Genomic DNA, 20,551 nt, shown 5'->3' with positions numbered 1-20,551 from the left:
CCCCCAAGTGGATTGAATTGTGACATTTATTGGAGAAATTCCATCATTTATTTATTCTCCAAAATGCATCAGTTGCATCAGCCAGTTACTAGTCATAAGTGTAATTCAACCAGATGTCTAATTGAATTGTTATCAACTGTAATTCAACCAGATGTCTAATTGAATTGTTATCAACTGCCGAGCTATGGATTTACAGTTGCTTTCAAACGGGAGTGAAAGTCAAGTCCATTTTAAGGGGCTCTCACAATCCTGTAGAGCATGCAACACCCTCTGTCTTTTGAGGGCGGAGAGCACTGGATGGCTTGAAAGCTTGTTGGTTAAAGGTATATGAGAATATGTAACCGAGAGGGAGAGAGGGAGAGAGAAGCAATGGTCGAGCGAGCTATAGAGTGAATGAAGAGAGGGAGCAGCGTAAGTGAGAAAAAGAAGTGAATCAGAGAAATAAAATGTTTTTTTTCTGATTGTTTCACCACGGTTACGTGTAAAGCACAAATAAACACACCCACACCTCCACACACCTCCACACAACCCCTCTGAAGGTGCCACGTTGGCGGATTTTGAATGAGTGCAGCCGGAGGGCAGACTGTCCTCTCTGCTCGGTGTGTGTGGTTCAGCGCCGCTCTCGGTCAAACTGACACACTGAGAGCAGAGGAGCAGGGAAGACGCTGTCTGGAGCACACGCCGACACACCCTCACTCCCAACTCGTCAAATACCGCCGCTCGGTCAGTGCCGACACACGGGGTACCCCTCTTGCGTTACTTTGGACAGACCAGGGACGGTGTGTCAATATACGCCCGTTTTATTCATAGTGTCCTTTCAAAATAAACTTGTGTTTTTACAGGAAGTTTTGTATAGGGGTTTATTTATTGTTCTTACATTGATCATGTCTCTATACAAATGTCACTTTTAGGTTTACAAAGTGTCAAAGAAAAAGCCAAACGTCCAAAAGAGGCTCCATATTTCAGGAGCACTGTGGGTTATATAAATTGCTTTGAGTCAGAAAAATTCTTCAATCCACAAAAATGATTCGGCCCAGAGCAGCCATCGTTTAAGTGTACCAATACAACCAACTTTGCTGTCTGCCATACAGTTTTGGAACGTCGGAGGACATCTTGTGCTGTTAAGCGTCTTCGAGTTCCTGAAAAGCGCTATATAAGTCAAATTTATTATTATTATTATTATTATAATGATGATCCTCTGGAGCACTTCAGAAGTGAAACAAAATGGTTTTGGATGAGCCAAGTTCTGAACACACATGAAACCCAGAAGCAAAGGCTACTGAAGTAATTTCATGCAACGCCTCCACTCCCTCTGTGAGTAAGCCCATACTTCTCATGGATCCTGCAGTCTTTCCTCCTCCTTCCAAGTGACAAACAGTGCCATGGTGAGCTGCCGCAGTCCTTCTGAAGTTCCTGGAAAAGGGCACATAACACACAGATCATAGTATCACTGACACTGCCACGAGCTGTTCCTATATATACTATACTGCTGGGATAGAGAACGTCTGGAGGGAACTTCTTCTACATTTTGATGGTCAAAGCTCACTGTGACCTCACAAAACATGTCTCGAATGGAAAAGAGAAGAAATTAGCGTACAATGTCCTAAAATGTACAGTGTAGGTTTTCAGCTGCACAATATTAGATTTTTACTGATATCCGATATGCTGATATTTACCAAGTCATTTTGATGCTTATATACGGAGATATTTTTTTCCCCAGCTGATTTTGAGAACATCAAGTCTCTCTTGTAGTATACTGTTCACAGTCCAACCATATACGAGGTTTCAACCTGGTCTTGTCCTACATTCTGTAGAATTACAGATTTATTTATCTATCACTCAAGGTCACATGTTCAAAGCAGCACTTTTTTCTACACTTAGTAATAGTTACCATGGTTACAGTTTAGTAAAGACAAGATCAAATAGACACTTGATCAGAAGGCTGATAGTGTCTGTGCTGGTATCAGAATGAGAAGAGGAGCTGGTCAGGGAACTGAACAGAGACTGGAGGGACAACTTGTGCTTTGCTTCTTTTATCATCAGAGGTTTTAAACGTGACGGTTACCAGTTTCTAAACGTGCCACAGCACCTTTGCAGATCATGCACTCATGTAGTTATTGACACAAGAGATCTCTTGTCATGTTATGCCTAGTTCACGGTGCATGTCTTTAGCCCAGGATTCCACTACAGTTTTTGGAGTTCCCCAACTAAACCCTCAGAGGTAGATCTGCGTTTGCTCTGCGTTCGGTAATCGGTGCTCGAGCGCTATGTGTGAACGGTTCAAAGACGTGAGCCGAGAGTATCGCTGATGCATCGCAGATATCCATCAGGCTGAATATCTGGACCTGTCGGGGGTCTGTCAGGGAGCTACAGCCAATGAGAGCGCAAGACACGGGTTGAGGGGAAACCTGGGGGTGGGGGTCGCAAGACACGGGTTGAGGGGAAACATGGGGGAGGGGTCGCAAGACACGGGTTGAGGGGAAACATGGGGGGGTCGCAAGACACGGGTTGAGGGGAAACCTGGGGGGATCGCAAGACACGGGTTGAGGGGAAACATGGGGCAGGGGTCGCAAGACACGGGTTGAGGGGAAACATGGGGGAGGGGTCGCAAGACACGGGTTGAGGAAAAACATGGGGGAGGGGTCGCAAGACACGGGTTGAGGGGAAACATGGGGGAGGGGTCGCAAGACACGGGTTGAGGGGAAACATGGGGGAGGGGTCGCAAGACACGGGTTGAGGGGAAACGGGGGGGGTCACAAGACACGGGTTGATGGGAAACATGGGGGAGGGGTCGCAAGACACGAGTTGAGGGGAAACATGGGGGAGGGGTCGCAAGACACGGGTTGAGGAGAAACCTGGGGGGGGTCGCAAGACACGGGTTGAGGGGAAACATGGGGGAGGGGTCGCAAGACACGGGTTGAGGGGAAACATGGGGGAGGGGTCGCAAGACACGGGTTGAGGAGAAACCTGGGGGGGGGGTCGCAAGACATGGGTTGAGGGGAAACCTGGGGGGGGTCGCAAGACACGGTTGAGGGGAAACCTGGGGGGGGGTCGCAAGGCACGGTTTGAGGAGAAACCTGGGGAATGGGTCACAAGACACGGGTTGAGGAGAAACCTGGGGGGGGTCGCAAGACACGGGTTGAGGAGAAACCTGGGGGGGGTCGCAAGACACGGGTTGAGGAGAAACCTTGGGCTACAGGGAGTCGCCTGTAGCAGGAATTTAACTGCATTTGTTATATTTACAAGACGGAGCAAAGTTGTTATTGCACCTAAAAATAGAAAAATATTAAATACGTGTAGAAACAAGTTATTTTGTCAACAAGCACAACTACAAGGAAAGTTCAGCAGATTGCTTGAACAAGAGAAAGTGTGTCTAATGAGTGGCGTAACGTTATTTATCGTGTCACTACTCTCACGTGTGCTTTCCTGACAAAACGTTGTTTGTAGACCAGACGTACTTATCAGGGATTCTTCCTGGTGACACATCTCGTAGTGTGAGACCCTGTCGCCTGTCATGAAGTGTGAAAACCACAACGATTTCATTTAAACAATATTCAGGCCCTTGTGAAGAGTAGAGAAGTGAAATACAAACAGAGAAGTAGAGATCTCCTGAGCCAATCTTAAAGACTTTAATGGATCAAATCCAATCAAATGCAGATCCATTCTGTGCTGTGTTTTGTCCACCTCTCCCTTACAATAGACAGGCTCTACAGTGTGACAGTTAATCCGGATGTCTGAGTAAGAAGTAGAGTATTGCAAATGTTAAAAATGAGTCGGGGGCAGTGTGAATGACTCGGGAGTTTTCAGAGTCGGATAGAGAAAATACATGGATTCACTAAACTGTAACAAATCTGTTATCTCTCCTCTGTTTCTCATCAGCGAAGAGCATTGTACGTACAGTATGTACAGTGAATGTATCTCCTAACAAGTACTGTGTGTGTGTCACAGTCTGATATCTCTTCTTCCTCTGAACCATAGAGCTCCATTGTTGTTAAAAACGCATCAATGAGCCTCACTGTGTCACTGGCTGACATCTTCCTTCATCACCATGAACACACGCACTGGACTTTATTCTGACTCAACCCCACACACACCGTCCTGCTGCCACTAATACTCACTAGAGCACCAAATATGGAGTAATCCGCCACTGAAAATAGTTCCCAACAAAGAAACTATTTCCTCCTGAGTAATTCTTGCTTCAGACTACTGTGACCAGCTGTTTTGGGGAAAATACAGAGCATATTTATGTATTTGCTGACAATAACAATAATATAGAATAACAGCAGTTCTTATAGCTGAAGTAGGTAGATTGGAGCAAATATGATTTAAAAAAGTTATTTTTATAAAACGGTCGCTATATCGTGACAGTAGTACATGAAACAGGTAACCTGAAAAAAATCATGTCCCTCTGTGTCCTCCGGTGCTCCTAACGGCATCTGCAAGATTTTACAGACTGGAGGAAAACAAGCAGTAAGAGCTGATCTGAGGTCTGCTGTCCATCTGCTGTCTCTGAGAGCCGTCTGTCATTCACTCCAATCAAACGGTCAAACTAGGTAGCGCTGATCAAATATGAATCAATATTCTGTTACGTTAATGCCTATTTCTCTCCTCACATGTTCTCAGAATCATCTTGTAGTGCACGGTTTAGCTGTAAAATGAGAAAGTTTGTGACGCCGCCGCCGGCATTGTGAAATCTGGTGAAGGAACGCCAAGTTCCGGTCACATTACCGGAGCACAGCCAATAGGAATGCTCTCTCTCTCTCTCTGAAATGACCTGTGATTGGTGAAAGTGTCCTGTCGCGGACTAGATGTTCTAAAGCCTGAAAACAGAGCCATGAGGAGGAGCAGAAGTCTAGTTTTCTCTCAGAACACTTGAATTATAATATGCTGAAAGGTTATTATGGGATTTTTGCGCAATGATGCCAAAAATATACTGCCTACTGGAGCTTTGATGCATGGTGGTGCAACCAACTTAGTAAATGGTCTGGGAAACTCCATGATACATTACTGTCTTTAAATGAGGGATTAACCTATACAAAATAATAATAATGGTTGAACTATTACGTAAATTAAAGCTTATTATGCATGGACAATTATCCTACAGAAATGATACCATTATGAGGGCCAATACAGATGTAAAATATTTTCTTCTCAGTCTCCTGAATAGGACTGTCCAACCACTCTTTAACAGTGTGCCTCTTTTTTAAGGAGCCTAAGTGATGAGAATAATTGCATTCAGTTGTTGAGTTCACTTTGTCAGTCAGTTAGTTTTATTTCAGTTGAGTGTCAAATGGGTTGTTCAGGTACTTCAGTACTGAGCAGCAGATGAAGTACACATTTTGTGTTTTTGTGGGGTTTTATTGATGGAACGTGTGAATTGAACCTTACGCGGCCCGTCGGGCCTAAGTTAACTCCCCGCCGGGCTCAGTTGCATCAGGTTTTTTTTTGTTGTGTTGTTTTTTTAAAACTAAAATGTGTTATACAAGTATAAACTCCTTTGTGGAGTGGGTAGGTTGTGTGAGTAAGGTTAGCGAGTGCATAATCGAGAGAGGGAGTGACAGTGTATGTAAAGGTAGCAGTAACGTTGTAGCCGTGAACGTAGCAGTGCAGTGTGTGTGATGGTAGCAGTAACGTTGTAGATGTGAATGTAGCAGTGCATTGTGTGTGATGGTAGCAGTAACATTGTAGCTGTGGACGTAGCAGTGCAGTGTGTGTAAAGGTAGCAGTAACGTTGTAGATGTGAACGTAGCAGTGCAGTGTGTGTGATGGTAGCAGTAACGTTGTATATGTGAACGTAGCAGTGCAATGTGTGTAAAGGTAGCAGTAACGTTGTATATGTGAACGTAGCAGTGCAGTGTGTGTGATGGTAGCAGTAACGTAGCTGTGAACGTAGCAGTGCAGTGTGTGTGATGGTAGCAGTAACGTTGTATATGTGAACGTAGCAGTGCAGTGTGTGTGATAGTGTGTGTGATGGTAGCAGTAACGTTGTAGCTGTGAACGTAGCAGTGCAGTGTGTGTGATGGTAGCAGTAACGTTATAGCTGTGAACGTAGCAGTGCAGTGTGTGTACAGTATATTTGTCAGTGAATAAATGCTACAACTCCTCAGACCCGAGACAAGTTCCCGTGTCTTTCTTGGGGTTAGCCTCTAAGTTAGAGACAACTTAAGGTGGGCCGCCAGGCCGAACAACTTTTCTGGCGGAAATCCTGTTGGAGAGAGTGCCAGAATTTCCTTTACAGCTGTAGGAAGAGGATGGATTTATTACAATGAGGCCAAAGAAAGGGGGATGAAAGCTGCGGTTTGAGCACATATTTAGTGAGAGAACTCGGCTCCTCCAGCTCAGGGGGAAGCAGAGATTGGTAGATCCAGCCTGAAAGACTGGGAAGGTTGGAAAAACATGCATATCTGTTAAATCCAAAAGAGTTGGATTTGAGAGATTGCACAGCTTAGAGTCAAAGTTTATAAGCCTGTGGGACTTGTGAATAGAGAAAAGGAGGTTGGGGTTGGGTGTGTGTAGGGGGTGGTGGCGGCAGGAGGTGGGGTTTATTTCTATGAAATGAGGCCAATTCCATCTAATCTGAAGGTGTATTAAAGTTGCATTTCTATCAGGTCATGTGAAAAGATTTCACAAAGAGAATGATTAGTCAGATTCACTGCAGCTCTGCAGCACTCCTCTGTCTCTCTTTCACTTATCCTCCTTCACTTTTTCCCTCTCTCTTCCGTCCAGTCGGCTGTTAGTGTCGGTACATTTCCACAGAGCGTTTGAGTGAACAGGGCTGTCCACGTTTAACAGGCCGAAGTGATGCCACGCACTGTAACCTTGGTTGTCTCCTGTCTCTCCTCAAAGTCCACACCACTTCTTTCATCATGCCCTTTTGATGTAAATGCTAGAGTGGGGGCTCTGGCATGACTTCAACCACTCACAATGTGTATGAGGAGGGAAGGAAGGAGAACTGAAGCATCAAAACTCCTAGTATTAAGAGCTTATCTAATGTCAGGGTCATTATACAACACGTTAGTGTGAAAGGAAAAATATAACTAAAAATAACACTTTTACACGTTACAGAGACACACGGTAAAATAATACTTTAACATGTTACAGAGACACACGGTAAAATAATACTTTAACATGTTACAGAGACACACTGTAAAATAATACTTCAACACGTTACAGAGACACACGGTAAAATAACACTTCAACACGTTACAGAGACACACGGTAAAATAATACTTCAACACGTTACAGAGACACACGGTAAAATAACACTTCAACACGTTACAGAGACACACGGTAAAATAATACTTCAACACGTTACAGAGACACACGGTAAAATAACACTTCAACACGTTACAGAGACACACGGTAAAATAACACTTCAACACGTTACAGAGACACACGGTAAAATAACACTTCAACACGTTACAGAGACACACGGTAAAATAACACTTCAACACGTTACAGAGACACACGGTAAAATAACACTTCAACACGTTACAGAGACACACGGTAAAATAATACTTTAACATGTTACAGAGACACTGTAAAATAATACTTCAACACGTTACAGAGACACACGGTAAAATAATACTTTAACACGTTACAGAGACACACGGTAAAATAATACTTTAACACGTTACAGAGGCACACGGTAAAATAACACTTCAACACGTTACAGAGACACACGGTAAAATAATACTTCAACACGTTACAGAGACACACGGTAAAATAACACTTCAACACGTTACAGAGACACACGGTAAAATAATACTTCAACACGTTACAGAGACACACGGTAAAATAACACTTCAACACGTTACAGAGACACACGGTAAAATAATACTTCAACACGTTACAGAGACACACGGTAAAATAACACTTCAACACGTTACAGAGACACACGGTAAAATAATACTTTAACATGTTACAGAGACACACGGTAAAATAATACTTTAACATGTTACAGAGACACACTGTAAAATAATACTTCAACACGTTACAGAGACACACGGTAAAATAATACTTTAACATGTTACAGAGACACACTGTAAAATAATACTTCAACACGTTACAGAGACACACGGTAAAATAACACTTCAACACGTTACAGAGACACACGGTAAAATAATACTTTAACATGTTACAGAAGACACACTGTAAAATAATACTTCAATACGTTAGAGATACACGGTAAAATAATACTTTAACATGTTACAGAGACACACGGTAAAATAATACTTCAACATGTTACAGAGACACACGGTAAAATAATACTTTAACATGTTACAGAGACACACGGTAAAATAATACTTCAACACGTTACAGAGACACACGGTAAAATAATACTTAACATGTTACAGAGACACACTGTAAAATAATACTTCAACACGTTACAGAGACACACGGTAAAATAATACTTTAACACGTTACAGAGACACACGGTAAAATAATACTTTAACACGTTACAGAGACACACGGTAAAATAACACTTTAACACGTTACAGAGACACACTGTAAAATAATACTTCAATACGTTACAGAGACACACGGTAAAATAATACTTTAACACGTTACAGAGCCACGTGCTCTTTGGTGGATTATGTGTTTTCAGAGTTACAGGAGATGCTTGGACAGATTCAGAAAAGATGGTGAATCGGTAATCAGAGCTGCGCTGTTAAAAAATAAAGTAAAATTCACAAGCGTTCTTAGTTGAATCTGTTTTTTGCAGAAAAGTTGGGGGGGATTTAAAAAAAAAATGCAAGCTCTCAGAAAATATGAAAATCAGTTTATTCTCACAGTGACCAGATCACTAATTGTTGGAAGGAATGAATCCTGTTAAAAAATGTGTTTGAGTGTAAACTCAGCAGAAACAGACTGCAAAAGAAGGCAAACTCAGTAGAGCTAAGAATCCTAATAAATGGGTTCATGTGCCATCGGTTTATTTAAACAGGCTACTATGGGCCGACTGTACCTCTCTACCAGCCTATCATGACTTAGTTTTCCTGTATTAAAATGTATTATTTTATTCTTCCCACTCCTCGTAATCTGCTGAACAAAATAGAGCAGGTATCATTGTAATGACATGTTTTCTCATACAGTATTTAGGTAATAGTTAGTTGTCCTCTCAGGAGGACTGAAGATAAGGACACACACTCTCACACACCTACACTGTTGTACATGACAGTGCTGCATTGAGGAGATTTTCGTTACAGTTTTGCCTTGACAAGCCGTTAGTTGTTCACATATCACAATCTAGTAAATGTCTTTCTCTAACATCCCCACTCCATCTTCCTCCCACCTACCTCTTCCTCCCACATCCTCCTCTCTTCATGGCTGTGATAGTTACCATGGAAACAGAAAGGGTTTGGAGGGATGGTGCCATGTGGATGCCAGTGTGCGGGTGGGTGGTATCCTGGGACTTCCAGGGCCCTCTTCCTTCTCTGTCCAGAGAGGAAATATCAGTTAATGGCATCCAAGAAGGAGCTGCCTCACAGCCAGACAGTTCCTGGTAAAGGGAGAACGAGAGGAGTGAGCGCGTCACGGTTCTTTGTAAAGTCAGGTCACATGCAGAGACTTTGAAATAGCTGCTGATGTGTTTCAGCCAATTTTGTCCTCTTAATGTTTGGTTTAAAGGGAAGAGCACTATAGAAAAAAACTGGAAGTGTGAAGGCAACACCCCTAAAAGGCAACTGAAAATCAGTTATTACTAGTCCTTACTGAAATGTCAGGCTGTATGGTGCCACCACACTTAATGTAAACATCTAGAAAGTTAGCGCGGTCTGTCATGGCCTGTGTTATGCAAGGCTGCACACATCCATGCTGACACCACTGAGCTAAAAGCTCATCACTTGCTCTACACTTATTAAATGAACATAAAGAGTGTTAAACGTAAAGGGAAATTCTGCCATCTATGGGGATGTTCACTGTTACCTCTTTTTTTTTAAGCAAACTTACTAATTTGTACTCTTGAATTACTTCTTACTACTAATAACTGTCATGGTGCAAGATGAAGTAGTCCCTTTCTATCTAGACGATGTGTTTCCACATACAATATCTTTGACTGCAACCATCAGCTTTTCCTCCATTTAGTTTGAAGTACGTAGTAGAACCCCGCTGTGCTTCCGTATCACGAAGAATCAACGCAAACGTGATTAGTTGCTTCGTCACGCCGCTGGGTCATACATTCCACTGTTCACGGGTTCAAGGATAAATGGACTTCCAAGGTTTGATAATGTTTTTAATGAAATAAATGACAAAATACACTATCTCTTTCATCAGGACATCGTTTTGCAGTTGTTTTTGGCATCATTTCCCTGATGTTGGGTCCTTGAATGCACCACTAATGATCTTTAAAATGGCCTCTTGCAGCAGCAGTAGCACATGACGTTAATGTAAATGGGACCAAAAGAGAGGCATGGCTATGATGGGTTATCCATCTCTAGCCGTTTCCACGTCTCTAGAGGTTGATTGTTTATTGCTTTCTGAAATGAAGTGAACAGTGTTGGGCTCAAAAGTAGGAAATCAATCCAAAAACATTCTGGCATGCTTTGAAAAATCTCCACCATCCTGAATTCATACCAACTTTCTCTTTCTCCCTCTCTTGCAAACATATGCAGGTTTCCACCATGCCTGGCGCTCTTTACTTTAGAATGAATTAATGAAAAGAGCACTTCTTACAGGCTGTTATGTTGTTTTTGTGTATGTGTTTATGAACCCTTTCTCTGATTAAATTGTCGCTTTAAGAAACGTTAACATCTTGTATGAAATACTAAGAATCAGTGGATTTAGATGATTGATTTCAGTCCTGCTGCGATCGACTGATAAACGGGCTAAATAACACCATTCAGCCAAACAATGGCTTGCTTTCTCTGCACCTCCTTGTGTGTATTTGTGAGGCAATTAAGAAAGCACTTTGGCCTGTGCTCCATTTGCCAGAGCCTCCATTTAGATTAACCAGTAGCTCCAATTAGGAGCGGGCGCTTCCTTTTCTGTGAGCACGCCAGCCTCTAATGGCTGGATAGATTGATTTAAATGCAAACTAGAGAGGATTTAATGAACTGCTTTTACAGAACGGCTTTAATAGGAATCTGCACACCCACAGACAGGTTGCCAAACAGTTCACAGACCATTAATTATGCATTGTAGTGTTTTTCTTGAAAAGAGAGAATAAAATTGTACTTAAATTATAGGCACTAAGCAACGCGTAAAGACAGTGTCTGTTGACATTTGATACAGGTGAGATGTGTTGATACTGTTGACTGTAATAAGTCTAAGAGGGCTGCCAAAATAAAAGCAGATACATTGGTAAGTATGCAGACTGTATCTAACAAAACACCACAGAATAAAATATGATAGTTCTTGTGGATGTAGTGGATCATAGCCTGACATCTGGTAAACACAGTAGAACTAATGTAACCCAGCATACCCAATGTGAGTAATGTTATACGCCTGTTATTATGGCGTTATGATTTAGGTGCTTCTATCTGCATTGTAATGAGCGGAGCTATGGGCAATTGGGCATTGATGAGCCATGAATCTGACAGCGTTCTGGAGGGATGTTGCTTGTGTTGCTCTGGGTTTTACAGTCTGTGTCATTCACTAAGTGAGCAGGAAATTTATCTCAGCAATAATCTCTAAAATAATCTCAATATTTTGGGTGAAAAGAAATCTAGGATACATAAACTTCTGGCAACATCACGCTGTTACTAGTGCTAATCTATTTTTGGACATCCTTTAAGGGTATTCAGGGAATTTAATATTAGACTTCTTTCAAAATCTGAGCAGCTGAGGCTGAGATATCCCAACTTTGGTTTAAAGGATAGGGTCACGTTTTCCTTAAAGGTATAATATGTAACCGTCTGTTGGAGAGAGAGAGAGAGAGAGAGAGAGAGAGACCTGCGATGGTCGAGCGAGGTATAGAGTGACTGGGAAATGCTGCACCATGGGGATGGTTCTGTATCCGCAGGGTATTACGGTATACCAGGATATTTATAAAAATCCCAACGATGAATGATTGTCCGACGAGCCTGAGTTGACTCCCCACCAGTCCGAAGCATCGGGAGATTTTGAATAGCATTTTTAAGATTTGTTCTAGAAGTAGGTATAACTCAGTGCATAGGTTGTGTGAGCAACGCTAGAGAAACTGTGTGTGACGGTGAGTATGAAGCTAGCAGTAACCTTAAAGCTGTGAACGTAGCGGTGCAGTGTGTGTACAGTTGATTTCTTGGTGAATAAATGTTACAACTCCTCAACACCCGAGATAAGTTCCTGTGTCCTGCTGGCCACCTGCTGACTAAAGTAAATGGTAAATGGACTTGCATTTATACAGCGCTTTTCTAGTCTTCCGACCACTCAAAGTGCTTTACAATACAGGTCACAAAGTGAAGGGGGTTAGCCCCGAAGCTAGCCACAACCTCAGCACAGGCTCACTTAAGGTGGACTGACCTTTAAGGTGGACCAGCTCATTTTAGTGACAAGCTGCTCCTCTGAGTTTTGCTCAGCTTTCTTTTTTTTTTAATACCGTCATATACTGAAATGTCAGGAAGGTATGATGGTATGAAAAAGTGGATACTGCCCAAGCCTACACCACCCTCTCAGTTTCTAACACAAGTGTTCTCTTGATGTTAAAGGCCTAGCTGAGATAACCTTCAGGGTGATGTCATCTATTCACACTTCACAGAGCTCCTCCAGAGCTGTGTTACAGGCTACAACTGTTCTGACAGACCGAGTAGGACCAACCATAGTGAACTAATCTTAGTGTGTAGCACCCGCCATAGTGAACTAATCTTAGTGTGTAGCACCCGTCATAGTGAACTAATCTTAGTGTGTAGCACCCGTCATAGTGAACTAATCTTAGTGTGTAGCACCCGTCATAGTGAACTAATCTTAGTGTATAGCACCCGCCATAGTGAACTAATGTTAGTGTGTAGCATCCGTCATAGTGAACTAATCTTAGTGTGTAGCACCCGTCATAGTGAACTAATCTTAGTGTGTAGCACCCGCCATAGTGAACTAATCTTAGTGTGTAGCACCTCTCAAGGTGAGCTAATCTTAGTGTGTAGCACCTGCCATAGTGAACTAATCTTAGTGTGTAGCACCCGTCATAGTGAACTAATCTTAATGTGTAGCACCTCTCATAGTGAACTAATCTTAATGTGTAGCACCTCTCATAGTGAACTAATCTTAGTGTGCAGTGCCCATCATAGTGAGCTAATCTTAGTGTGTAGCACATCTCATAGTGAACTAATTTTAATGTGTAGCACCCGTCATAGTGAACTAATCTTAATGTGTAGCACCCGTCATAGTGAACTAATCTTAATGTGTAGCACCCGTCATAGTGAACTAATCTTAGTGTGTAGCACCCGTCATAGTGAACTAATCTTAGTGTATAACACCCGTCATAGTGAACTAATCTTAATGTGTAGCACCCGTCATAGTGAACTAATCTTAGTGTATAGCACCCGTCATAGTGAACTAATCTTAGTGTAGCACCCGCCATAGTGAACTAATCTTAGTGTGTAGCACCCGCCATAGTGAACTAATCTTAATGTGTAGCACCCGTCATAGTGAACTAATCTTAGTGTGTAGCACCCGCCATAGTGAACTAATCTTTATGTGTAGCACCCGTCATAGTGAACTAATCTTAATGTATGGCACCCGTCATAGTGAACTAATCTTAATGTATAGCACCCGTCATAGTGAACTAATCTTAATGTATAGCACCCGTCATAGTGAACTAATCTTGATGTATAGCACCCGTCATAGTGAACTAATCTTAGTGTGTAGCACCCGTCATGACTAGTGAACTAATCTTAGTGTGTAGCACCCGCCATAGTGAATTTTAGTAATCTTAATGACATGTTCTTCTGTCTGTTCGTCTCCACGCGCTACTGTACACACACACACACACACACACACACACACACACACACACACACCTCTACACACAACTAACAGCAATATCCGTCTGAGAATAACTAACCAGAATCAATGTTGAATATGAATAATTAATAATGTGGGATTATTCCTTATTTCATGGGCTATTTTGGGATTTAGACATTTTTATTGCATACAGTACTTATATATAAAAAAATAAGAAAAAAAGAAAAAATCAAAGCATTCGAATGGTGATTTGGAGGTTGATTACCATGGCAACGGTTGAAGCTTCGAAGCATTCAGGTCAGCCCTACAGAATATTGATTGAACTTGTCTGGGCTGTGGCTCAGAGGTAAAGCGGTTCGCCCTCCAATCGGAAGGTCGCCGGTTTGATCCTCCAGTCACATGTTGAAGTGTCCTTGAGCAAGACACTTCACCTCAAACTGCTCCTGAAGGCTGAGCCATTGGTGTTTGAATGAGTATTTAGATCAGATCCTGATGGGCAGGTTGGCTCCTTGCATGTATGAATGGGTTTGTGAATGGGTGAATGCTGACATGTAGTGTAAAGAGCTCTACCAGAGCTGTAACAGGGATTACTGATGTGTACAGATACAGACCTCACAAGCAGCACTGAAATGCTGTGAACTGTTACAGAAACTGAACACATCAACTTTAGTTTACTATGACAAATGAATGGGGATTCACTGCCGTTTCAATGATAAAAGTACTGCTGGAAAATGGTGATAAATAAGGCGATAACATGCACAGGGGCACTGTAGATCCAGGTCTAACTGGCGACTGGTAGATGAATGTAACAGACACACTGTCAGCTTGACGTTGACATGATTAGATCCGTATTCCTTCTTTCTAGTCTCTCTTTATTGGTATTGAGAGAACATTTCTTCTGTTTTCTTTTGTTGTCTTTTATTGTATATTCTCTGTTCTTCTATTTAATCACTTACTTTTGATAGTGATTTGTGTTGAGTTAGTGTCAGAAAACCGGTGTCCTGTTCCTAATGTCTCCATGTGTGCTTCCAGATGTTGGTGACGACTCCAGAGAAGTGGGATGTTGTAACCAGGAAGAGTGTTGGAGATGTGGCTCTCTCCCAGATCGTACGTCTCCTAATCTTAGATGAAGTTCACCTCCTCCATGAAGACCGAGGACCAGTACTGGAGAGCCTGGTGGCCAGGACCCTCAGACAGGTTAGTCCTGCTCCCTCTCTGCTTCTCAATGTCTCTACAGTACAATGATTTAATAACAAAAAGGCTCATAACTGAGTTTCCAGGGGCAGACAATCAAAAAGGCGGGAAAACACACAAAGACAGGAAGTAAAACCAAACATGACAGAAGAGGAGAGTGACTATCAAAATAAAACAGGAAACAGCCTACCAGAACCCAGGACTGTGACATTTCGTGCTTGTGTCAGGTGTCTATTTGGGTCTTTGTGTCCACTATAATTAGAATATTGCAGTCATCTGTTCATTGTCATTTATACAGTTCTGTTTGTATGCAGATGAAACACATGAGATACAGATTGTTAACTGGTGTACTTTAAACATGAATCCAACTGGAGTTGAATGTTTCCCCCAGCTCTCTATCACAGAGCTGGGCCATGTCTGCTGGATTGCAGACTAGTTGGACTCAGGGCTGCTAGTCACTGTTTGACATATTTGATACTGGTGTACACAAGTCAAGTCAATTTTATCCAGTACCACACATTGTGAAGCCCTGCACTGATACCATAACAATATTTTTACAAATTATTGGAACTATTGTTCCAAAACTTAGAGCATGATTCTTCATTATTTTGATACTCGGTACTACAGATACATACATCAGTACTCAGGAAGTATTGAGGGTAAATACCCAGCGCTACTTGGACTATTGCGCTGAAGATGCTTCTTTTTTCGAGCCAGTATATTTCTGCCAAGTTGCACTTTTTATTCACTTTTTATGTGATGAGCAACATTTCAAGCACAAGCAGACAGAAAGACAGTAGCCTAGTGTTCTTCTCATCATCATCTCCCTATTGCATTTACGGTTCCCACATTATTCACAAAATGTCCCCAGAGCTCTCCGTTAAACACTCGACTGAAGGCTGGAAAATGAGACACAGAGGGAGAGACACAGTCTGTGTGTGAGGGAGAGTGAGTTTAAGGAGCTGGGGGAGAGCGAGCAATTAGTCAAACTATGGACTTATACACTGTATTTATTCATAATCGTATTAATTGAAATGTTTGGTTGTATTTGTTCCGTGGATTATATGTATTAGATTTCTAAGTGTGTCTTGAGTCCAAATAACATGTCATCATAACATATTGTCATATTACTACCAGGTGGACATATGTTGATGTTGATGATGTCTAAGTACTCAAGTACTGTACTTAAGTAGAATTTTCAAGTACTTGTTCTTTGGGTATTTCCATTTTCTATTATTCTACTTCTACTTCACTACATTCCTGAGAGTAATACTGTAATCTTTACTCCACTACATTGATTTTACAGCTGTGGATGGTAGTAGCAGGTTACCTTTCAGATTAAAAGTTTACCTGTAAAACTGATGATAAGACTGTGAAATACTAACCCCTGGTTCTCAACATTTTTGTGACAAAAAAGTCTGTTTAAGGCTGTTTGGAGTGTCTATGAGTTGTTTACAGTTTCATCAAAGACACATTTCCCCTCTGAACTTTAAATAACTATCTGAGACCCAAAGAGGTCAAATTATTACCTCCGCCAAGGCCGAAGGCCTAGGAAGGAGGTTATATTTTCACCGGCGTTTGTTTGTTGGTTTGTCCGTTAGCAGGATTACTCCAAAAGTCCGTGATGGATTTGAATGGAATTCTTTGGAGGGGTGGGGTGTGGCACACTGAACAATCCATTAGATTTTGGTGGCTATCCGGATCATGATCCGGATCCAGGAATATTTTTAAGGATTCCGATTAGCCAGAACATTAAGACCTCTGGGTATAACACATGCACAGTGTTACTGATGACGCGTTGATGACGCATGACCCTGACTCTTTCCTTCAGAGAGAGAGACAGAGGGAGGGGTGGGGGGGGCAACTGTAGATTCAGCGTTTTTTCACGTTAAATTCGGTGAAATTACTGTTGAGTTGGACCAAAGCACACTTGGTGATTGTTGGAAAGAGTGACGACGACGGTTTAGGTGAGTTTTATTTAGTTTCTGTCCAGTTTGAATGAAGTGTTTTACGATGCTCCGCTACGTACAGCTGATCTCAACATAAACACAAATACACGTAGATGATGGTGCAAGCTGCACGGAGAGGCGGGGCAATCGTACTCGGGCATCTTGCCTGAGGTCTGCGCTCTCCGAGTGCCATTCTATTTCCAATATTTCATAAAAATCAAAGATTATAAATAAGCCCAGAGATGAAAACAGATGAGTAGAGCAGAATTTCTTCTTTCCTCTCCCATTAATCATCAATCAATCAATCATCAAGGGGCCCGACCCCTTGGTTGAGAAACGTTGGACTGAAACTATCAAACAGTATGTATACGTAGTAGTTAAAACTAGCTCCAGCAGTGAAATGCTGCTTATGCACTGATGCATCAGTATTAACAATCTAATAATGTCATACATAATAATACAGTATGTCAGTCACAGGGGCAATTTTTACTTTTGATACTTTAAATATATTTTGCTAATAATACTTGTACTTTTGCGTAAGTAGAATTTTATACTCGGGACATAAACTTTGTAATGAAGTATTAATACATTGCTGTATTAATACGTTCACCCCTGGTATTAGAGGGGTACATTCAGTATCTCAACAACAGCTTTGTGAGCCCAACACTTCTGGTTACCTATGACATGGACACAGCGAATTACCTGGATGTCTAAGTGGTTAGAAATGGTAGCTATTTGTTTTCCGATTTGTACACAAAACCTACAGATCCAAATTAGCTCCTAATATGAAAACAGTTTGCATTCACCCTCTGTCTGAGGGTCTGTCTGAACAGGGTTATAAACAACATTATTTGAATGATTCAGTTTTAAAAGTTGAAAACAGCACATAGTAGTAACACATATCCATACGTTAATTGAAAGGGTTCATCAGGGACACACCTAGTGGGAACTTGTAAGTGTGGAAATTGTGTCAATAGCAAATTTACAAGGAACACTAAAAGTTTTACTCATCCAGACAGTGGTGAAATTCTAAATATAGATTAAAGCTGCGAGGTGATGAAGGGGCCCTCGCCCCTTGTGCACGTCAGGAGTACTGGCGGGACGCTGGTTGAAAAAATCGCGATACATAGGTGAAATGATCTTTTTTTCCCACCTCTATCCACCATGTGGCGCTAGAGAACACACACACAAATTCTATGCTATGTTGCTGTATATCATGTGTAGATCACACCACGTAAATCTCATGTAAATTGGATGGTCATTGTCACATAAAGCTGACTTCCTGTTGTCACTAGGTGTCGCTATGACTACAACCCAATATGGTCATTTGAAATTTGGGGCAGATTGGACAATGTAAAGTCCAGTTACAACAGCTTCCTGTGTCAAAGTAAAAGTTTGCATAAAATACATGAAAAACGCACAATATTGAAAATGTCCGACTCCCGGTTGGGTAGAGCTAATGAAAGTCAACGAGAAATATGTCTGAAATGATGAAAGAAATGTTGGTACCAAATTTCATGAATATCGGAGTAACTATGTTCCACTTAAGGCCTTCCACGCATTAGGGGGCGCTATGGAGCCCACTAAACATGCATGAACCCAATCGCTGTATGTTCTCACAATGTTTAATAATAATAATATTAACTTGGATTTATATAGCGCCTTTCAAGAAACCCAAGGACGCTTAACATAGACATAAATAGAAAGACACAACAAACGGAACATAGCAGTAGCTAGAGGCCATAGGCCTTGGTGAAGAGGTGGGTTTTAAGAAGTCTTTTGAAGCTGTCCAGAGATCGTTGCGGAGCTCTATGGGGAGAGAGTTCCAGAGGGTGGGGGGGCTGTCACACTGAAAGCTCTGTCCCCAAAAGTTTGCATTTTTGTGTGGGGGATGGAGAGCTGACCCGTGCCTGAGGATCTCAGGTTCCGGGACTGTGTGTATGGTTGGAGGAGGTCAGATAGGTACTGAGGAGCCAGGGCATTGAGGGATTTGTAGGTGAGGTGGAGGATTTTATAGGTGATGCGGGACTTGACTGGGAGCCAATGGAGGTGGATGAGAGTTGGGGTGATGTGCTGCCAGGGCTTGGTGCGGGTGAGAACCCTGGCAGCTGAGTTTTGCACATACTGGAGCCTGTCCAGGGCTTTGCTGGGAACCCCAGACAGAACTCCATTGCAGTAGTCCAAACGGGAGGTGACGAAAGCATGGATGAGGGTTTCTGCCACAGAGTCAGAGAGTGATTGCCGGAGACGGGAGATGTTTTTTAGGTGGAAGAAAGCGGATTTGGTGATGAACCTGATGTGAGACTGGAATGAGAGAGTCGGGTCCAGGATGACACCCAGGTTGCGGATTTCAGAGGATGGGGAGAAAGAACAGCCGTCAACGTCCAGATGTAGATCTCCAATCTTCCGGAGCAGGGCCTTGGGAGCCACAACCATGAGCTCGGTTTTGTTGCTGTTGAGTTTTAGGAAGTTAGATGACATCCAGATTTTTATTGCATGCAGGCAGTTTACACGTGACTGTGGGGGGAGCTGGGTGGATGGTTTAGTGCCAAGATACAGTTATGTGTTGTCAGCATATGAGTGAAAGCTGAGACCGTGGTGGCGGATGATCTGGCCAAGGGGGAGCATGTAGATGGTGAAGAGGAGGGGTCCCAGCACAGAGCCTTGAGGTACACCATGGTTGACTGGGGCCGGGGTGGAACTGGAGTCTCTGATGGTGACAAACTGTTTTCTGTTTGTGAGGTAGGACTGAAACCAGGAGAGAGCTGAACCGGTGAGGCCAAGGTAGTCAGATAGGCGGGTGAGGAGGATGGAGTGAGAGACTGTGTCAAAGGCGGCTGAGAGGTCCAGGAGGATGAGGATGCCAAGAGCTGCTGATGGATGGAGTCAACTTTGTCCTGGAAAAAGTCCAGGAACTTAGTGCAGAGGTCGGGGGCACCTGAGGGGAGGGGGGGATCGAGGGGGCGAAATAGCCGGTTGATGGTGGTGAACAGCATTCTTGGGTGGTTTTGTTGGTTGCCAATTCGGGTGGAGTACTGTGTTTTGGCCTGGGAGAGAGCTACTTTATAGGCCCTCACATGCTCTTTATAGGCCTCAAGGTGGACAGTGAGGCCAGATCTTTTGTAGAGCCTCTCCAGTTGATGGCCGGTGGTCTTTTGGGTGCGGAGTTCAATGGTGAACCAGGGGGCGGGACGGGTGTAGGAGACAGTCCGGGTTTTGAGGGGGGCAAGGGAGTCAAGGCTGCCGGATATAGTGGCATTGTAGTGGGCAACCAGCCCATCAGCAGAGCTGTTGTGGGGATCTGAGGCCAGATGGGTCGGTATCAGGTCGTTCAGAGCTGGTGTACTCACTATCTTGATGTTCCTGTATGAGATGGTACGTTTTGTGCGCTGCCTGGGCAGGGTGACATGAACAGTGCAAAGAACAGCGAGATGGTCTGAAACAGCGAGGTCCGGGCACTGCAGAAAGGAGGGAGTTGTGCCAGTGGAGCACACCAGATCCAGTGTGTGGCCTTTAGTGTGGGTGGGACC

The 20,551-nt window shown here is 42.9% G+C and overlaps 1 protein-coding gene across 1 annotated transcript in view; it reads left to right on the top strand.

Annotated features, from left to right (window-relative positions):
• The window catches only part of ascc3 (activating signal cointegrator 1 complex subunit 3), a 220,671-nt gene that overhangs the window by 81,783 nt on the left and 118,337 nt on the right, over nt 1–20,551 (top strand). Inside the window, exon 13 of the mRNA XM_074654885.1 lies at nt 14,911–15,075. Within this exon, the coding sequence (XP_074510986.1) occupies nt 14,911–15,075 (165 nt within the window). The remainder of the gene's footprint in view (nt 1–14,910; nt 15,076–20,551) is intronic.

Source organism: Sebastes fasciatus, chromosome 12, assembly GCF_043250625.1.
Source record: "Sebastes fasciatus isolate fSebFas1 chromosome 12, fSebFas1.pri, whole genome shotgun sequence".
Taxonomy (NCBI): Eukaryota; Metazoa; Chordata; class Actinopteri; order Perciformes; family Sebastidae; genus Sebastes; species Sebastes fasciatus.
The sequence above is the reverse complement of the archived record's forward strand: the minus strand, read 5'-3'. Positions and strand labels throughout refer to the sequence as shown.